At 56.0% G+C, this 18,459-nt stretch overlaps 2 protein-coding genes across 2 annotated transcripts in view; both read left to right on the forward strand.

Moving 5' to 3' along the window:
• LOC135185521 (uncharacterized) overlaps positions 1-9,973 on the forward strand; it is a 40,741-nt gene extending 30,768 nt beyond the window's left edge. The window contains exons 30-33 of the mRNA XM_064162277.1: positions 1,874-2,000; positions 2,985-3,098; positions 4,220-4,474; positions 7,314-9,973. Coding sequence (XP_064018347.1) covers positions 1,874-2,000; positions 2,985-3,098; positions 4,220-4,474; positions 7,314-8,413 — 1,596 coding nt within the window. The 3' untranslated portion in view covers positions 8,414-9,973. The remainder of the gene's footprint in view (positions 1-1,873; positions 2,001-2,984; positions 3,099-4,219; positions 4,475-7,313) is intronic.
• Positions 9,974-12,834: 2,861 nt separating this feature from the next.
• On the forward strand, positions 12,835-18,201 carry LOC135185615 (E3 ubiquitin-protein ligase TRIM7-like). Its single transcript, XM_064162476.1, has 7 exons — positions 12,835-13,274; positions 14,150-14,236; positions 15,292-15,522; positions 15,831-15,853; positions 16,148-16,263; positions 16,542-16,574; positions 17,510-18,201. Exons 1-7 carry the CDS (start codon positions 12,876-12,878, stop codon positions 18,019-18,021), a joined length of 1,401 nt encoding a protein of 466 aa, XP_064018546.1. The 5' UTR covers positions 12,835-12,875; the 3' UTR covers positions 18,022-18,201.
• Positions 18,202-18,459: the final 258 nt, after the last annotated feature.

The following is an 18,459-nucleotide window of genomic DNA, read 5'->3' on the forward strand; positions in this document are numbered from 1 at the left end:
CCCTGCCTCACCACGCTGCAACAATCATTGGCAATTTACTCCTTTTGGGCTTTGGTTTTCATTTTACCATGGTTTGACGGAAACTCTGCAGATCTGGGGCTGGTTTCTTTAACCACTGTTTCTTTTACCACCTTGGTGTGGTGATGTGAGGGTGTCCTGGCTTGAGGAAGGAGCAAGCAGGAGCTGCTGCTGCTGCAGAGAATGGGGAACCTCTGGCATTTGGGGGAAAGCAGATGAGCTCTCCATGCTCGCAGCTTGGTTTAGCGAAGCTCCGGGAGCCCACCCATAATATTCAGTTCTTGGTTTGTGTTGCACGACCCTCTTGCTAAAAGCAAGTTTGCAGATGGGGCCATGTGTCACAAAATTGTGTTCAGTTTAGGGCCACTCACTCCAAGAAGGACATTGAGGGGCTGGAGCAGGTCCAGAGAAGGGCAATGAAGCTGCTGAAGAGGGTCTGAAGGAAGATATGTCTGGTGAAGAGCAGCTGAGGGACATGAGGTTGTTGAGCCTGGAGAAAAGGAGGCTGAGAGCAGACCCTCTGATTTTCTACAACTCTGTGAAAGGGAGTTGGAATGAGTTGGGGGTTGGTCTCCTCTGTCTAGTATAGATCAAAGGGAAATGGCCTGAATTTGTGGTAGAGGAGGGTTAGGTTAGGCATGAGATAAAAATCTTACCTGCGAGAGTGATCAGGCACTGGAGCAGGCTGCCCAGAGAGGTGGTGGAGTCCCCATCCCTGGAGGTGTTCAAGAAACCTGTGGACATGGCACTGTGGGACATGGTTTAATGGCCATGGTGGTGTTGGGTTGACAGTTGGACTTGATCTTAGCAGGCTTTTCCAAGACTCTATGGCGAAAGGAAGGTGACTGCAGAGAGTGGAGGGGGTCTGGGAAATGGAGCTCAGACCCTGACACCCCCTTAGGTCAGTCAGGGAGTAGAAGCTGAGCAGAGCATCCTGAGTTTATCCTTAGGGATGATTGCCCTGCGGCCTTCTGGCCAATATACAGTCTGCTCCTGGGATAACCAGGAGCCCTTCAGGCCCTGATGGAGTTTTCCCTGGAGTTCTGGGGTAATTGAATCTGGGCTTTTACGTCAGCTCATCAATAGAGATGAGGTCCTGCCCTAGCACCTGATTTTTATCTCATTCATGCTCTCTCCAGGCAGACTTAAGCCTAGTCACCTCTGGAGAGTCATCAAGAGGAGGAGGATGGTGTCATTTGGGGAGATCACTGCCTGGGTTCATCACCAGGATCCAGGCATTTGGCTGAGACCTTTCACCTTGTAGAAAACCAGGTCCAGTGGTGGATAGGGAGTTACTGGAGAGGGTACAGCAAAGGGCTGCAAAGATGCTGAGGGGACTGGAACCTCTCTATGATGAAGAAAGGCTGAGAGAATTGGGGATGTTTAGCCTGGAGGAGAGCAGCCGGAGGGGGATCTCATCAAGGGTGATCGATTCTTCAAGGGTGGGCATTGGGAGCATGGCACCAGGCTTTGTTCAGTGGTGCCCAAGGACAAGATGAGGGGGGACAGGCACAAACTTGGACACGAGGAGTTCCATCTAAACATGAGGAGGAACTTCTTTAATTTAAGGGTGATGGAGCACTGGAGCAGGCTGCTCAGAGGGGTGGTGGAGTTTCCATCTCTGGAGATATTCCAAACCTGCCTGGACATGTTCCTGTGTGACCTTCTCTAGGTGACCCTGCCTTGGCAGGGGGTTTGGACTCGGTTTCTAGAGATCCTTTCCAACCCCTACCAACCCTGTGGGTTGTTTTAAACACAAACCCAAACTTGCTGATGGTTGTGAAGCAGGTGAAGCCTGGTGGTGTCTGAGCAGGAGCGAGGTGGCTGCTTGAACCTGTGCTACTTGCACTTGCAGGTGCCGGTGACGTTTGACGACGTCTCCGTCTACTTCAACAACAAGGAATGGGAGAAGCTGGAGGAGTGGCAGAAGGAGCTGTACAAGAACGTGATGAAGGGCAACTACGAGTCGCTGATCTCCATGGGTAAATACAGGGTGTCCTTGCCCTGGTGAAGGCAGGTTCTGCAGGGCTCTTGGCTGCCCACAAGCTTGGACACCTTCCGAGTTCTCCTGGAAGGTCCCCTTGAGACTTAAATGTCTCATTTTAGAAGGAGGCTTAAATCATAGGAGGATGCTTCTAGTTTGAGAGTCATTGGACACTGGAATGGGCTGCCTGGGGAGGTGGTGGAGTCGCCGTCCCTGGGGCTGTTCAAGGCAGGATTGGACGTGGCACTTGGTGCCATGGTCTGGCCTTGAGCTCTGTGGTAAAGGGTTGGACTTGATGATCTGTGAGGTCTCTTCCAATCCTAATAATACTGTGATACTGTGATACTGGGTAAGGGCATCCCATGGGCAGTGCAGGGTTTGTTCCCATCTCAGGGAATGGTGCTGTTCGAGCTGTGTGGAAGCTCCCTGTCAGTAGGAGGGCTGGAGACCTCCTGCGGCTCCTCCCAGCCAGTTCCTTGGTGACAAACCAGCACTTTCCTCTGGTTGTTGGAAGAGCTTTTCTTCTTCTGGACTGCAGCAGGTACCAGCCCACACATCCCTTCAGAGGAAGCTTTTGCAGGGAGGAAAATTGTCTGATGTGTCTTGGTTGTGGTCCTCTGGGGCATTTCCTTCTGCAGCTGCAGGAGAAATCCCAGCTCTGTTAGGGCCAGGGATGAAACACTTCTGGCTTCAGAGAGCCAGGAACTTGGCTGGGAAAGCTATAAAACCCTGCCAGGAAAACACAGACCTTGGGTCTCTTCTCCAAGGTAGTTCCTCTGTGGATGGCACCTCAGCTCCCACCTCTGTCGATCCTTTCTGCCCAATCAGGGAGCCCAGCACAGTGTTTTCATGCCTGCAGGCCCTTTGCAGATGCTCCTGGGTGTCTCCCCTTGTGCCACTCTGGGTGCTGGGTCAAAGTGAAAGCTGCTGTTGGGGTTCACTGGGCAGTAACCCCTTTCCCCACCTCTCTGTCTCTCTACAGACTACGCAATTTCCAAACCTGGTGTTCTGTCTCAGATTGAGCAAGCGGAGGAGTCGCGGGTCAGGAATGAGCAGGACCTGGAGGAGAGTGAGATCATCACAGACGCCACCGCAGGTGAGAGGGCAGCTTAGCACCAGGGTGGCCATAGGTTGCCTTCAGAGAGGAGCTACTCACCCCAAGACTAGAGCAGGTGTTGCTGATAGCTGTGCCCAAGGAGGCTGTCAGGAGAAGCCTTGTGTATGAGCAGGAAAAGTTTGGCTGACGAGAGATGTGATGTCCAGGTGCAGCTTAACATCTAAACCAGGGCATGTGGAGCCCAGAGAGTTGGCCACTAGCCAGCAAGGAGAACGTCTGTAACCAGAGCAGGTCCTCAAGGAGCCTGGCAAGAAAAGAAAATCAAGTCCCATTGGGAGAAGTCATCCAGCCAACAAAAAGTCCTTTCAACCCTCTCCGCTTGTGTGGATGGTGCCTGGGTTTATCCTTGGGTAGTTTGCTCCTGTCCTGTGCACTGGCACCTGGGGTGCTGAGAGGATTCTCCAAGGGCTGATAGCAGGGCAACAGGGACCCTGAATCCTGGAGCAAGGGCATGATGAAATGACAAGGCAGGCAGCCTAGAAGAGATGATCCTAGAAGAGTTGGTGTCAGCTCTGCTGCTGTGCTGTGGATGTCAGGTTGCTGTGAGCCCCTGCCTGTGCTCTTGGTCTTGAGAATGTTGAAGTTAAATCCAAGCCAGCAAAAGGACAAGGATCACTTTAAGGTTTAGGAGAGTTCAGACTGGATATTAGGAAGAAATTCTTTACAGTGAGAGTGGTGAGACACTGGAACAGGTTGCCCAGTGAGGTGGTAGATGCCACCACCCTGGAAGTGTTCAGTGCCAGGCTGGATGAAACCTTGAGCAACCTGGTCTAGTGGAAGGTGTCCCTGCCCATGGCAGAAGAACTGGAACTAGATGATCTTCAAGGTCCCTTCCAACCCAAACCATTGTATGAATCTATAAATCTGCCCAGCACTGTGGCCAGGGAGTGTGGGGTGCTGGGGTGTGCTGAGCTGCCCCCTTTGCATGGAGGATCCTAGGGATGGTTGAAGGGCAGGAGGTGAAGGGAAGCAGGACAGATGAACAATGAAACCCCTCTGTGGAAGCATTGGCCATGGGAAGCCAGTAGGGATTGTGGGGAGCAGCTTCTTCACCCTGGCTGCCAGGAATGATGATGGGTGGGATTCTTTCTTTCCTGCAGCTGGGATAAGGGTGGTGATCAAAACAGAGGAGCTCCTTCCTGAAGACAGCCCCGAGAACCCTGACCTGCATGGGATGTCAGGGCAGTCAGAGGGGAGCTTCCAGAGCCCAGATGAGGAAGCAGCCTGCGAGAGCCCCTACGGTTCTGTCTCCCCTCCAAGGGACCTGCCAGGAACCAGCCTAGGGGACTCCTCTGAGTATGGAGCTGACTTCAATGAGATCCAGAGAGTCATCGTCCACCACGGCAACTGCACAGGTGAGATGCTCAGCATGTGGCATGCCTGGGGGCACAGGAGGTCCAGGAGGGGCTGTGGTGGGTAAGGCAAATGCAGGAGTGGGTTGGATGAAGAGGAAGGGTTAAATCCTCTCACAACCAGCAGTAGAAGGGAAGTTTCTGACTGCAGCAACCTCTAGAGCTGCTGTAATCAGACCTCAGGATGAGGGGAGGAAGCAGCACATGCATGGTATACACCAGAGTGTGGTGGCTGAGGGCACCTGACCTGCACCAGAGTTGTGACTTGGTCCTCTGCAGATGGGAAAGATACTGCTCTGAGCAGAGTACGGGGAAGTTCAGCAAGGGCAAATGTGGGGTCCTGCCCTTGGAAACAAACACTGCCCTGCACCAGTACAGCTGAGGGGTGACCTGCTGGGAAGCAGCTCTGTGAAGAACCTGGCAGTGCTGTGGAACAGCAAGTTCCCCATGAGCCAGCAGTGTGTTCTCATGTCCAAGAAGGCCAATGGTTTCCTGGGGACCATGGAGACGAGTGTGGTCAGCAGGTCAAGGGAGGTTCTCCTCCCCCTGTACTCTAACCTTTTGAGGCCACATCTGGAATACTGGGTCCAGTTCTGGACTCCCCAGTTCTAGAAGGACTGGAAACTACTGGAGAGGCCAGTGGAGGCTGCAGAGATATTGAGGGGCTCAAGAGCATCTCTGAAAGGCTGAGACCTGAGACTGTTGAGCCAGGAGAAGAGCAGACCCAGAAGGGAATCTTCTCAATGCGCAACAAGAGAAAAGGGACTGTGAGGGGTCTAGAGGCTGAGGTCAGACTCTTATCAGTGATGCCCAGTGACAGGACAAGGGGCAATGGGCAGAAATGAACCCAGGAGGTTCCACCTGAACAGGAGGAGAAATTTCTTTGGTGTGAGGGTGCTGGAGCCCTGTCCCAGGCTGCCCAGAGAGGTTGTGTGGAGTCTCCTCTTGAGAGCTTCCAAACACCCCTGGCCTTTGTGATGCTGGGCAATCTGCTGTGGATGCCCCTGCTTTAGCAGTGGTCACTTCCAATCCCACTGCGCTGGGTTTCAGGTGTTGGAGCCTCTAGGTCCACACAGGGGAAGCTCTTCAGGAGGTGGGGAGGAGGACCTGGGGCTCTGGGTTTTCCCCACTGAACGCCTGCATTGGTGAGGAGAGAGCTGTGGTTCTGACACATCCCAAGTCTCTTCTTGGGAAAACCTGGTTGCTCTTCCTGGAAAAGTCCATAGGCTGGTTCAAGGTCCAGCTTGGAGTGACATATGAGGGATCCTTTCCTCCCAGTAACAAAAACACCAGATCACCTCTGTCACTGATGACACGAGATGAGGCTGTCCATCCCACCACTGCTTAGGAGGAGGGAGGTCATTCCCTGTGGTCTGTTGCTGGGAAGCTGAAGGAAGGAGGCACTGCCATGTGGGGTGCCCTGATCCAGGAGCAGAGCTGCAGAAGCTGGAGAACCTCCCTTGACCTGCTGACTGCACTCTTCTCCATGCTCCCCAGGAAACCACTGGCCTTCTTGGCCATCAGCCCTGGGCTGTGGTTCTTCCAGCAGAGCTGGGCTTGGGGAGTGGTGGTGTCACTCAACCCAACATCAGCAGATGGAGCTGCTCTGAAATCATTCAGCCACCTGAGGCCTCACCAATCCAGGGCACTTCTGTCCCCAGCTTGTAGCAGCATCGTGAAGTTGCAAACCCTTTTGGTGGACAGGTCTCACCTCACCAGGGTCCCAGAATCACAGTATGGTAGGGGTTGGAAGGGAGCTTTGGAGATACAGAGTCCAACTGCCCTGCCAAGGCAGAGTCACCTAGAGAAGGTCACATGGGAACCCATCCAGGCTGGTTTGGAATGTCTCCAAAGATGGAGACTCCACCATCTCTCTGGGCAGCCTGCTCCAGTGCTCCATCATGATCCTGGAGGTCTATCCCGACCGGAATGTTTTTGTGATTCTGTGATCCTCATGTTTAGATGTAACTTCTCATATTGAGGTTTGATCCCATTCCCCCTTGTCCTGTCGCTGAACAAAGCCTGGTGCCATCCTCCTGACACCTGCCCTTGAAGTATTGAAGAGATCCCACTCAGCCTTCTCCTAAAGGCTGACTAAAAGCCCCAAGTCCCTTCTTTCTTTGTAAGAGAGAGGTTACAGTCTTCTAATCCCCTTTGTAGTCCTTTGCTATACCTTCTCCAGCAGCTGAACTGGAGAGCCCAGAACTGGACCCAGTGCTGCAGATGTAGCCTCACCAGTAGTAGTAGGGGGAGGAGAACCTCCTTTGTCTTGCTGGCCACACTCATCTTTCTGCAGCCCATGAGACCATTTGCTTTCCTGGCCACAAGGGCACATAACTGGCTCATGGTCATCCTGCTGTCCATCAGCACTCTCAAATCTTTTTCCCCAGAGCTGCTCTCCAGCAGTTTAGTCCCCAGCCTGTGGTGATCCATGGGGTTGTTCTTCTCCAGATGCAGAACCCTACACTTGCCCTTGTTGAACTTCTTGAGGTTCCTCTCTGCGCAGCTCTCCAGCCTGTCCTGCTCATGCTGGAAGGCAGCAGAGCTTGAGGGGTGTCAGCCACTCCTCCCTGGAGGTGGTTTGTCTGTCTGGGTGACAAGTTGGTCCAGGAGGCAGTCTGTTTCTCCTCCTTGTCAGGGGATGCACTGGGTCACCTTGCCACCATCAGAGGATGTGCCCCAGGGTGCAGAGCTGTGAGTGGCATCCAGCTCTTGTGCCCTGGCGGAGCAGGTGGGTGTGGCCAGGCCATGCAGATGTTTCTGTCGCGTCCCCCCATCTTTATAGAAGGCTACTCTGTCCTGCCTGCCGGCCCTAACTCTGTTCTGCCTTTGCCCTGCTCAGAGGACGGGATCGTGATCAAGACAGAGGAGGAGGAGGAGGAGGAGGACGATGCAGACCCCCTGGAGCCGTGTGCCATGTTCTCGGGCAGGACAGAGCCTCCGGCGTTCCCCAGCCACCACGATGCCAGGCTGGGCCGCGAGGTGCAGCGCAGCTCCAAGCCGCAGCCCCGCGGGTTGGCGGCCACCCGCGTGAGGAAAGCCCAGGCCTGCGAGCGAGACTCCGGAGAGATGAAGCCCAGCGCTGGCCAGCAGCGCAACCGGACGAGGGAGCGACCCTACATCTGCCCCGAGTGCGGGAAGAGCTTCATGCTGAAGATCAACTTCATGATCCACCAGCGCAACCACCTCAAGGAAGGGCCCTACGAGTGCCACGAGTGCGACCTCAGCTTCCGCAACAAGCAGCAGTTCCTGCTGCACCAGCGCAGCCACACGCGCCGCGGCGTGGGGGTCCCACGGCGCCCCGAGCACGGCCTCAAGCCCCAGCCGCGGCCGCCGCCCCCGGGGAAGCCCTACAAGTGCTCCGAGTGCGAGAGCAGCTTCAGCCACAAGTCGAGCCTCAGCAAACACCAGATCACTCACGTCGGGGAGCGGCCCTTCACCTGCGGCGAGTGCCGACGGAGCTTCCGCCTGCAGATCAGCCTCATCATGCACCAGAGGATCCACGCCGGCAAGAGCGAGATGGCCTTCCTCTGCCCGCAGTGCGGCAAGAACTTCACCCGGCCCTCCCACCTGCTGCGCCACCAGCGGACTCACACCGGCGAGCGGCCCTACCAGTGCAGCCAGTGCGAGAAGACCTTCAGCGAGAAGTCCAAGCTGACCAACCACTACCGCATCCACACCCGGGAGCGCCCGCACGCCTGCGCCGTCTGCGGGAAGGGCTTCATCCGCAAGCATCATCTCCTGGAGCACCAACGCATCCACACGGGCGAGCGGCCCTACCACTGCACCGAGTGCGGCAAGAACTTCACCCAGAAGCACCATCTCCTGGAGCACCAGCGGGCGCACACCGGCGAGCGGCCCTACCCCTGCACCGAGTGCACCAAGTGCTTCCGCTACAAGCAGTCCCTCAAGTACCACCTGAGGACGCACATGGGAGAGTGAGGGGCTGCTGACGGCTTCCTCTCCCTCCCTTCCCTCCCCTTCCCTACCTCTATTCCTTCATCCCTCCCCTTCCTCCTCCTCAACTCATCTCTCCTACCCTCCCTCCATCCCCTTCTCCTCCTTACCCCCGGCTCAGGGCATGGACATCACGGAAGCTTTGTGTGGTAGCGCCGCTGGTCTGGTGGAGATGGCTTAGGCTGATTGGGAAATAAATTAATTAATTAAAGCAAGCAACGCGCGGCAGAGTTCAAAGGTGATATAAATCTATCTCTCCAATTCACCAGAAGCAGCTGATTTTAGGGGGAAATCCTCACCACTAGGGGAAAACAAAACAAGACACAACAAAGCAAAGAGCAGAAGAAACCTCTGCAGGGTGTTTGGTCAGAGTAGGACTCTTAACTGCTTTTTAAATTTACTGTTTGAGTGTTTAATAAACGTGGAGGAACTTTTGATCTAAAGAGCAAAATTTTAGATGGCCAAGATTTGGAGCTCTATTTTGGGTTTTGTCTGTTTGATTTGTTTTTTTTGTTTGTTTGTTTGTTGATTGGTTTTGGTTTTGGGTTGGTTTTTATTTGTTTGTTTGTTTAATTTGGTTTTAAATTGCTCTGGAGGCTTCCTTTTGGCACAGTCACTTTTGTCCGGGAGCTCTGCAGAGGTGCTGCCTCGTCCAGGCTCTGTGGGGCTGGACGTGACAGCTGCTCGGCAGCACACGTGTGGTGACGAGGAGCTCCCAGCCACCAAGGTGGGGAGGTGAGTAAGAAATAGATCCAGATGAGGAGGAAAGTTCTTTGTGTTATGTCTAGATTGGAAGTGCTGGTAGGTGCCTGCCCGGCTCTCGGAGCTGTGATGCAATTATCCAATAGAATAAAAATCCTAGTTGGAGTAAAGGACCCTTTTTTCTGGTAGGATCCCCATCAGCAAGGCTCCTCCAAACACTCATTTCTAGTGCTTGATCCCCACTTTGTCTGATGTGTGGTGACCACCCTCCTGGTGCCACCAGAGCTGCACCAAAGGCATTGCCAAGCTGTCAGGAGATGTAGGTCTGTGGTGCTGCAGGGTCATGATGGACCTGTGGGCAAGACCTCGATGTCTGCTTTTCTGCTCCATGCCATTGCAAGCAGGACACCCTCACCTTTGCCAGTGACATTGACTGATGGCATTGACTGTGTCAGAGCAACGGGATTCCTGCCCCAAATGCATGAGCAGGTCCTGGGATGGCTCCAAGAAAAGCCATGACCAGACTGGGGCTGCCCATGGGGGATCTCCTGGCTGCTGGGATTCCCTGCCGCACAGCTGCGGTGATGGTGGTAGGACACAGGTCCCCCCTGTCTCCTCACTGTTGGTTTGAGCTCCTGTCTCCAGCGGCTCAGTTCTTGGTGGCTTGCCCTCCTCACAGCTTCTGTAGTTTGGTTGGGTGAGATGCACCCTGGGCCATAGCTGGAGCAGTGCCACCAGCTGCCCTCTGTGCACTGGACTCCTGGGTGCTGGGTGTTACGGGGAAGGTGGGGTCAGATCTGGTGTTGGACAGTGGCATCAATAAACAGAGCAATGATGGGAGAAGTTGTTGGGACCTGTTAATGCCCTTGCAAAACTGAAGTCCTTGCTCCAGGACTTGCCATGTGCATGAACCCCTCCTAAATGCATCATTTCCAGCCTCTCTTGTGCACCTGAGAGATGCTGCCAAGGGCCCCCAGCCAGTCGCTCACTGCTGTGAGAAGCATTTTGGGGCTGCCACACCAGGCTCAGCTGAAGTTCCTGCTGCCTGAAAGTCCCTGGGGGGTAGTTTGGGGTGTCAGGGAATGGTGTGGAGTCTGAGGCAGGTCAAATGTGGTGTGATGGGGCTGATTTGGGAGAGGAAGGTACTGGTGTGGGACTGGGGGGCCTGCCAGGAGCCCCCAGGCCTCTGGCAGCCTCTTCACATCCCTCATCAGGATTTGATGTGGTTAGAGGGGCACAAATTAAACTCAGAACTGAGTGGTGCTCTGCAGCTTGTGTTCATCACACTGGCAGTGCAGCAGCCCTAGCAGTGTTCATTTTTACTTCCAAAGTATGTGTGGGTTCTGGTGTTTTTTGGCAAAGCTGCCACTGAGGTGCCCCCAGTGCACCCTTCGTGGTGCTGGGACTACCTAGGGAGCCTTGAGGACAGTCAGCACCCTCCTCACCTCGTCATGGCCAGGTTGGCAGCACTCACTGCTAGCACTCACTCTTTGCTGGGTGTTGCTGGGTGCTGCCAGGATTTCACCACGTCCAAGTGACCTTCAGCAGCTCCAACATCAACAGTTTGCAGCTGCAGCTCCCACGCAGGGTGGGGGCATGACATGGGAATTGCAGTCCTCAGTGGGTGCTGACCTGGAGGTGGCAGTGGTTCAGGAAAAACACAGAGGTGGTTGTGCTGCAGGGCACAAACCTCGGGTGACATCTGCCACGGGCAGCCGTGTCACCTGCCAGGTCATCTACAGGTTATTTGAACCTACCACTTGTGGGGTGTCAGTAGCTGAACATGGCTTGGATTAGCAATGCTGTGGTCAGCAGGAGTACAGCAGGGATTGTCCACCTGGACAATCAGCCCCTGGGCACTGGTGAGGCCACACCTTGAATCCTGGGGTCAGCTTTGGGCCGCTCACCCCAAGGACATTGAGGGGCTGAATCGTGCCAAGAGGAGGACAATGAAGCTGGTGAAGTGTCTGGAGAACAGGGCTGGTGAGGAGCAGCTGAGAGAGCTGGGGGGGTTGAACCTGGAGAAAAGGATGCTGAGGGGAGACCTGTCTCTCTGCAACTCCCTGAAAGGAGGCTGGAGCCAGATGGGGGTTGGTCTCTTCTGCCAAGAAACAAGTGTTAGGACAAGAGGAAACAGCCTCAAGTTGCCCCAGGGGAGGTTTAGGTTGGACATGAGGAATAATTTCTTCCTCTTGAGGATTACCAAGGCCTGGCCCAGACTGCCCAGGGAAGTGGTGGAAGGATTTCAAAGCTGTGGAGCTGTGGTGCTGAGGGCCATGGCTTAGTGATGCCCTGGCAGTGCTGGGTTCATGGCTGGGCTCCATGATCTGAAAGGTCCCTTCCAACCCAAAGCATTCTGTGGTTCTCTGATAGCAGAGGGCTGTTTGGGCTGAGTGCCGAATGCTGCACAGCCTCAGCCAAAAGCTGCCCAGCTGTGGGAGTTAACAGCACCATCCCACAGCAAGACCTGCTCTCAGAGGCTTCACCTCCCCATGGATTTGTCCCTGTCACCCTCACCTAGCCCTTCCAGGCCAAGAGTTCTGGGGGAGCTGAAGTGGAGAAGAACCAACGCAGCATGTGGGGTGTCTGATTTTGAGCATGCAGCACCCACAAAGCAAGGGAATCCTCCTTCTCCTGTTTTAGTTTCTCCTTCCCCAAGCACTGCTGCTGCCCTCCCCATGTTTTGGGGTTGGTGTGACAGCAACGGGTAGGAGCTGCTCTGCTATGAGGATAGGCTGAGAGTTAGGGCTGATTGAGCCTGGAGAAGACTCCAGGAGGACCTTATAGCTACCTTGCAGTACCTAAAGGGAACCTAGAGGAAGGCTGCAGGGGCACTTTTCATAAGCGTGTCTAGTGATAAGAGAAGGAGGAATGATTTTAATCTGAGGGAGCGTAGGGTTAGATTGGATCTTAGGAAGTCCTTCGGTATAAGGATGGTGAGACAGTGGAACAGGCTGCCCAGGGAGGCTGTGGATGCCCTCTCCCTGGAGGTGTACAGGCCAGAATGGATGATGCCTTAAGCAGCCTGAGATAGTTGAGAGGTTCCCCTGCCTATAGCAGGGAGGTTGGAGCAGATGATCTCTAGGGTCCTCTCCAGACTAAACTGTTCCATGATTCTATGTGCAGGCACACACCAGCAACACACACACACACGTCCAGTGCATGGACATGTTTAGGGACACACCTGCACACATGTGCACACACACACACACACACACACACGTCCAGTGCATGGACATGTTTAGGGACACACCTGCACACATGTGCACACACACTCATGTGCACACATACACCTGTGCACACACACAAAAAACCAAGTGTGCACACACTCATGCACACAATGTGCATACACACTCATATGCACACACACGTGCACACACCTGCCTGTGCACGCATACACATGCACACACACCTGTGCACACACACACAATCAGCACACACCTGTGCAGACACACACTCATGTGCACACACCTGTGCACACACCTGTGCACAAGCACACAATCAGCACACACCTGTGCAAACACACATGCGCGCACACACACACACACACACTGATGTGCACACACACAGAGACATGCACACACACCTGTGCGCACACACACTGATGCGCACACCCACGCGTGTGCACGCAGAGAGCCACACTCCCCCATGTGCATACACTCACCCACACCCACATGTGCTCACGGACGGAGCCACAGCCACCCCCACCGCGATCGTTGCCGGCCCGCCCCGGGCAGCCGCGGCCATGGCGGCGCTGGGGGAGCGGCTGCAGGCCGAGGCGAGCTGTTCGGTGTGCCTGGAGCTGTTCTCGGAACCGGTGCTCACCGAGTGCGGCCACAGCTTCTGCCGCCACTGCCTGGCGACGCTGCTGGAGGCCTCGACGACCGGCGCTGCCGCCTGTCCCCTGTGCCGGACCCCCCTGGGCCCGAGCTCGCTGCGGCCCAACCGGGTGCTGAGCTCCGTGGCCGCGCTGGCGGCGGAGCTGGAGGCAGAGGCGGGGCGGTCCCGCTGCCGGGAGCACGGCGAGGCCCTGGGGCTGTTCTGCGAGAGCTGCCGCTGCCTGCTCTGCCCGCTCTGCTGGGACAGTCCTCGCCACCGCCAGCACCGAGCCCGGCCTGCGCAGGAGGCGGCCCAGCGGCTGCGGGTACCGGCGGCGGCACCGGGGGGCAGCTGGGGCAGCGGGTGGGTCGCCTTCCGGCCCTGGGCAAGGGCCCTCGGGGCAGGGGCCAGCGTCCCGGCCGTCCCTGTCTGCCGGGGGCAGGGGCTCCCTCGGGGCAGGAGCTGTGGTCTCTCAGGGCATAGGCTGGGATCGTCTTCAGGCACAGAGTAGGAAAGCCTCAGGGCAAGGGCTGGGGTCTGCGCCGCTCACGGGCGGGGCCCCCATCTGGCAGGCGCTGGGCATCTTCTCTGCCTGGGGGTCTCCTCGGGGCACGGGCTGGGATGCCGCTACCCTGCTCGGGCTGCTGGCTCTCTTCCTCACTGCTCACCGCCTCACCTCGGCCCACCCAGCACCTCCCACTGCTTTTTGGCTCCACGAGGTCCCTGATGCCCTGTGTCTCCAGCCGCATGCCCTGTATCTCCAGCCAAGGGCCGGGGGCGTGAACAGTGCCCCTCAGCCTGTGCTGGGGTCCTCCCTGCCTCTGGCCGTGGCTTGGAGGAGCTGGAGGGCTTTTGGAGCCTCCAATGAATTTGTGGAGCGTGGCTGAGGCTCAGCACCGCTGTCACCACAAACCTCTTCCCACAGATGTCACCACCCACACCAAAAGTTATTTTTCCTAATTAAGAAAAGAAACTAACCCAAACCACAGGCTTGAGGGTTTCCACATGAAGCTGTTCCAGGAGCCAAACCAGCTGTGCCTGGGGATCTCTCTCACCTCTCTGGGAGAGGGTGGGAGCTGGCTCAGCCCCTCACCAGCCGAGCTCAGAACCCGCCTGCCACCACCCCACAGGGTGTTATGCCCTGCAAATGTAACTCTAAAAGTGCCAAACACTTTTTTTTCCCTCTCTGTCTTTCTCCAGGAGGTGCTCCAGAGTGACCTGGTTCTTCTACAGAAAGAGAAAGAGGATTTTAAGCCTGGAGGAGAAAAGCAAAGTGATGCTCTGCTGGTGTGTGGTTCTCCATGCCCCCATCTGCTCACCCACTTGTCTTCACGGGTGCATCTTTCCAAACAGCTGTTTACTCCTCTTGCATAACCGTGCTCATATCTCTCCCTCTCTGTCTTGCTTATCCCCCATCCAACCTGCTCTCCTTCAGACTCTGCTGTCATTTTGGCTACATCACCATCCAGACTTTGCCATCCCTCTCCCTTCTCCACTCTTCACAGAATCCCCCCAGCTCAGCTTGGTGGGGGTTGGAAGGGACCTCTGGAGATCATCCTGTCCGACCTCCCTGCTAAAGCAGGGGCACCCACAGCAACTTGGCCAGGATCACAATGCCCAGGTGGGTTTGGAATCTCTCCACACAAGGAGACTCCACAACCTCTCTGGGCAGCCTGGGACAGGGCCCCAGGACCCTCACACTAAAGAAGTTTCTACTGTTCAGGTGGAACCTCGTGGGTTCCACTTTGTGCCCATTGCCCTTTGTACTGTCACTGGGCACCACTGACAAGAGTCTGGCCCCAGCCTCTTGCCCCCTGTGGTCCCTTTATCACTTCTGGAGCATTAAGAAGATCCCCTCTGGGTCTGCTCCTCTCCAGGTCCAACAGCCCCAGGGCTTGCACAGAGATGTTCCATGCCCCTCAGTGGCTTCCCAGCCTCCACTGGACTCTCTCCAGTAGTTCCAGTCCCTCTTGAAATGGGGAGCCCAGAACTGGTCCCAGTCTTCCAGCTTTTTCCTTACTAGGACAGAGGGTGAGGAGAACCTCTCTCAGTCTGCTGGCCACACTCTTCTTCACATCCTCCAGGAGACCATTGGTCTTCTTGGCCACAAGAACACAATGCTGGCTCATGGTGAACTTGTCCCCCAGCATGTCCTCCATGGAGCTGCTTCCGTGCAGGTCACCCTTCATCTGTACTGGTGCAGGGGGTGATTCTACCCTAGAGGCAGGATTTTTTTATAGCTTTTCCTCCCCAATACTTCCTCCCTGTGATTCTTGCTCCTCTTTGCGTCAGTGTCTCCCTGTGCCCTATGGCTCAGCAGCCTCTGCCTGGGTTCCTTGCAGAGCAAGGTAGCCGTGGAGCAGCAGAGGCTGAAGGACACTTTCGAGCAGCTGCAGCAGTTCCTGCAGGAGCAGAAGGGGGTTCTGCTGGCCCAGCTGGACCAGGCACATGAGGAGCTTGCCAAGCAGCGCAGCCAATACATCTCCAGAGCTTCGGAGAGGAGGTCTCTGCTGGACATGGTGATTGCAGAATTGGAGAAGAAACGTGACCAGCCTGCGGTCGAATTCCTAATGGTGAGGCTATGTCACCCACCTGGGCCCTGCCACCCACCCTGTTGAGGCTGGGGACACTCACACCTGGCGCCCCGAGCCTGGGAGTCAAAGGCAGTGTGGTGCCAGGGGTCTGGCTGTGACCCTGCAGCATGAAGGGTGGCTGGTGTGGGCAAGTTGAGGATTTGAGTGACTTAAGTCACCAGGGAGTCACCAGGAGAATGGTGTGACCCTCCCTACTCCCCATCTCCCTGCAGCAAGGAGGAGACTAACTGGGGACCGTGGTCCTTCTGGGCAGTGCCAGCCCTGAGCTGAAGCTTTCTCTCTTTCAGGATGTTGGCAGAACCCTGAGCAGGTACGGAATGGTTCCAGCGTTGCTCTCTGCCTGCACAGCTTCTTCAGGCAGAGCTTTGGAAGCACTGCAGAAGCCAAGAGAGAGGTGGCTTGGCCCTCCTGAGCATTTAGGACTTCATGTGACCTTATTTGGGACCAGAGGTCATTGCACCCCCTACTTAAGATGGGGCTCCTATACCAGTGGCAGAGGGATGGGTCCCCTGAGTTCTGTTGCTGTAGGAGGTTCTCCCCTCTTTCCCTCCTGGATGGTTCTTGCTGGGATCTGAGCTCCTCCCCGTGTTGCTTTCCCCCTCAGCTGCGAGGCAGCGAAGGTCCCAGTCCCGGAGCCAGTTTCGCCGGAGCTGCAGAGACACGTTGGGAACCTCTGTGAGATGAGCCAGCTGGTCACGGCCACTGTGGCCAGCTTCAGAGGTAAGGCAGAGACACTGTGAGTGATGCACTGAGCACTGCTGGGTCCCTGCTCTGCTGCTCCTGGCCGTGGTCACAGCAGGAGGTCCTTGCTGCCTTGATGCATCTGCCCAGAGTTTGGGTGCAGAACACTTCTGCTCCAGACAGGACCTGCCTCTGAGCTGAGCTTTGCTGGAGCTTGGGGCTGTGGGAGCTGAGGAGTGAGCTCCATATCTAGTTTGTGTCCTGCAAAGCTGCCATGAGGAGAGAGAGACTTAGGTGTCTTCTTTTCCTTCCTCTAGTGAAAGTGCTGAGTGAGATGGACAGAGAAAGGGGTAAGTTTCTGGAGGTGATGGGCACAAAATTGTGGAGTCATGGAATCATGGAATGGTTGTAGTTGGAAAAGACTTCTAAGCTCATTGAGTCCAACCACGAACCCAGCATTGCCAGGGCACCACTACACCACATCCCTCAGCACCACATCTTCACATCTTTGAAACCCCTTGACCACTGCCCTGGGGGAAGAAATTTTTCCAACTTAAATGTCCCCTGGGGCAACCTGAGGCCATTTCCTATTACTTGTTCCTTGGAAGAAGACGCCAACGCCTACCTGGCTCCAGCCTTCTCTGTGGGAGTTGTAGGGAGCCAGAAGGTCTCCCCTCAGCCTCCTTTTCTGCAGGCTGAACAATTCCAGACCCCTCAGCCACTCCTCACTGGACTTGTGAGGCTGTGACTAGTTAAGCAGAGGTGCCAGGTGCATGAGGTGGCTTCTAGGCACAGACTTGGGTCCACACGGCCCTGACACCAGTGCAGGGCTCAACTGACATCAGTGCAGGGCTCAACTATGGCTGCGGTGCCATAGTTTCCCTGGTGCTGCAGTCCCCTCCATGATCTAGAGGCCCATTAGCAGAGGATCTCGGGTGGTGGCACGGTGGAGTGACACCTCTGTAGCCTTGTGGGATGGCCACGGGATGGCAGCAGAACGTCCCACGTGAAGAAGCATCTCTGACTGCCTGGTAACTCGGTGGAGCAGGGTTAGGAGCTGCTTTTCCCTTGGGTGGGTGTTTGTCCTCATCACTGGAGCAGGCTGCCCAGAGAGATTGTGGAGTCTCCTTGTCTGGAGAGATTCCAGACCCACCTGATCATTGTGATCCTGGGCAAACTGCTGTGGGTGCCCTTGCTTTAGCAGGGGAGCTGGGCTGGATGATCCCCAGAGGTCCCTTCCAGCCCCCGCCATGCTGGGATTCTGTTTCTCTGTGTCGTGCCTTAGCGAAGGTGGCGCTGGACCCAGAGACGGCGAGCCCAGACCTGCTCGTCTCGGAGGACTGCAGAAGCGTGAGGCTGGGAGACAGGCAGCAAAACCTCCCCAGTACCCCAAAGAGATTCACGGGCAGCCCCAGCGTCCTGGGCTCCCAGGGGTTCACATCTGGGAGGCATTACTGGGAGGTGGAGGTAGGGAAGGGAGACAGCTGGGCCGTGGGGGTGGCTGTGGACTCTGTGCAGAGGAAGGAGTCACTCAGCACGGCCATGGGGAAGATCTGGGCCCTACGGCTGGACTGGGATCGCCAGTACACGGCACTCCACATGCCCCCCACCCCACTGGTGCTGAAAGAAGAGCCCCGGCGGATCCGGGTCCACCTAGACTATGAAGGGGGCCAAGTGACCTTCTACAATGCAGAGAACATGGTGCAGCTCCTTCAGTACAAGGCATCCTTCACTGAGAGGGTCTTCCCATACTTCTGGCTCTGGTCACAGGAAACCATCATCCAGCTATGTGGGTGACAGCGGTGGACACCTCCCTGCCCTTTCCCTTGGCTTGCTGAGCAGACAAGAGGTGTGGGAACGCTGCAGCGTCTCATGTTGCAGCCTCACTGCAGCAATGCCTGGGCGGGATCCCCTCTGCGCTTTGCTGCCTCTCCTCCTGCTGGGTCCTCTGGAGCATTAAAGGTGTGCTGTCCTGCATGGCTGTGTCTGCATGCTGCTGTCCTGGCCAGATGTCACAGTGATGGTGTCCCACTCGGGACACACAAATAAGCAGGAGAGAGGCAGGGAAGAAGCTCTGGTTGCCCATGCTAGTCTTTGGCAGCTTTCACAGTGTGTTGTGTTGGGGGCAGTGTGGGGTTGGAGCCACCCCACAGGTAGGGACCTGGGGTGAAACCATGAGTTTGCTTGTGGTGGTGGGAACTGTTCATGTGAGACCATAGAAGTGGCTGTTGGAAA

Source organism: Pogoniulus pusillus, chromosome 23 (assembly GCF_015220805.1).
Source record: "Pogoniulus pusillus isolate bPogPus1 chromosome 23, bPogPus1.pri, whole genome shotgun sequence".
NCBI classification, from domain to species: domain Eukaryota; kingdom Metazoa; phylum Chordata; class Aves; order Piciformes; family Lybiidae; genus Pogoniulus; species Pogoniulus pusillus.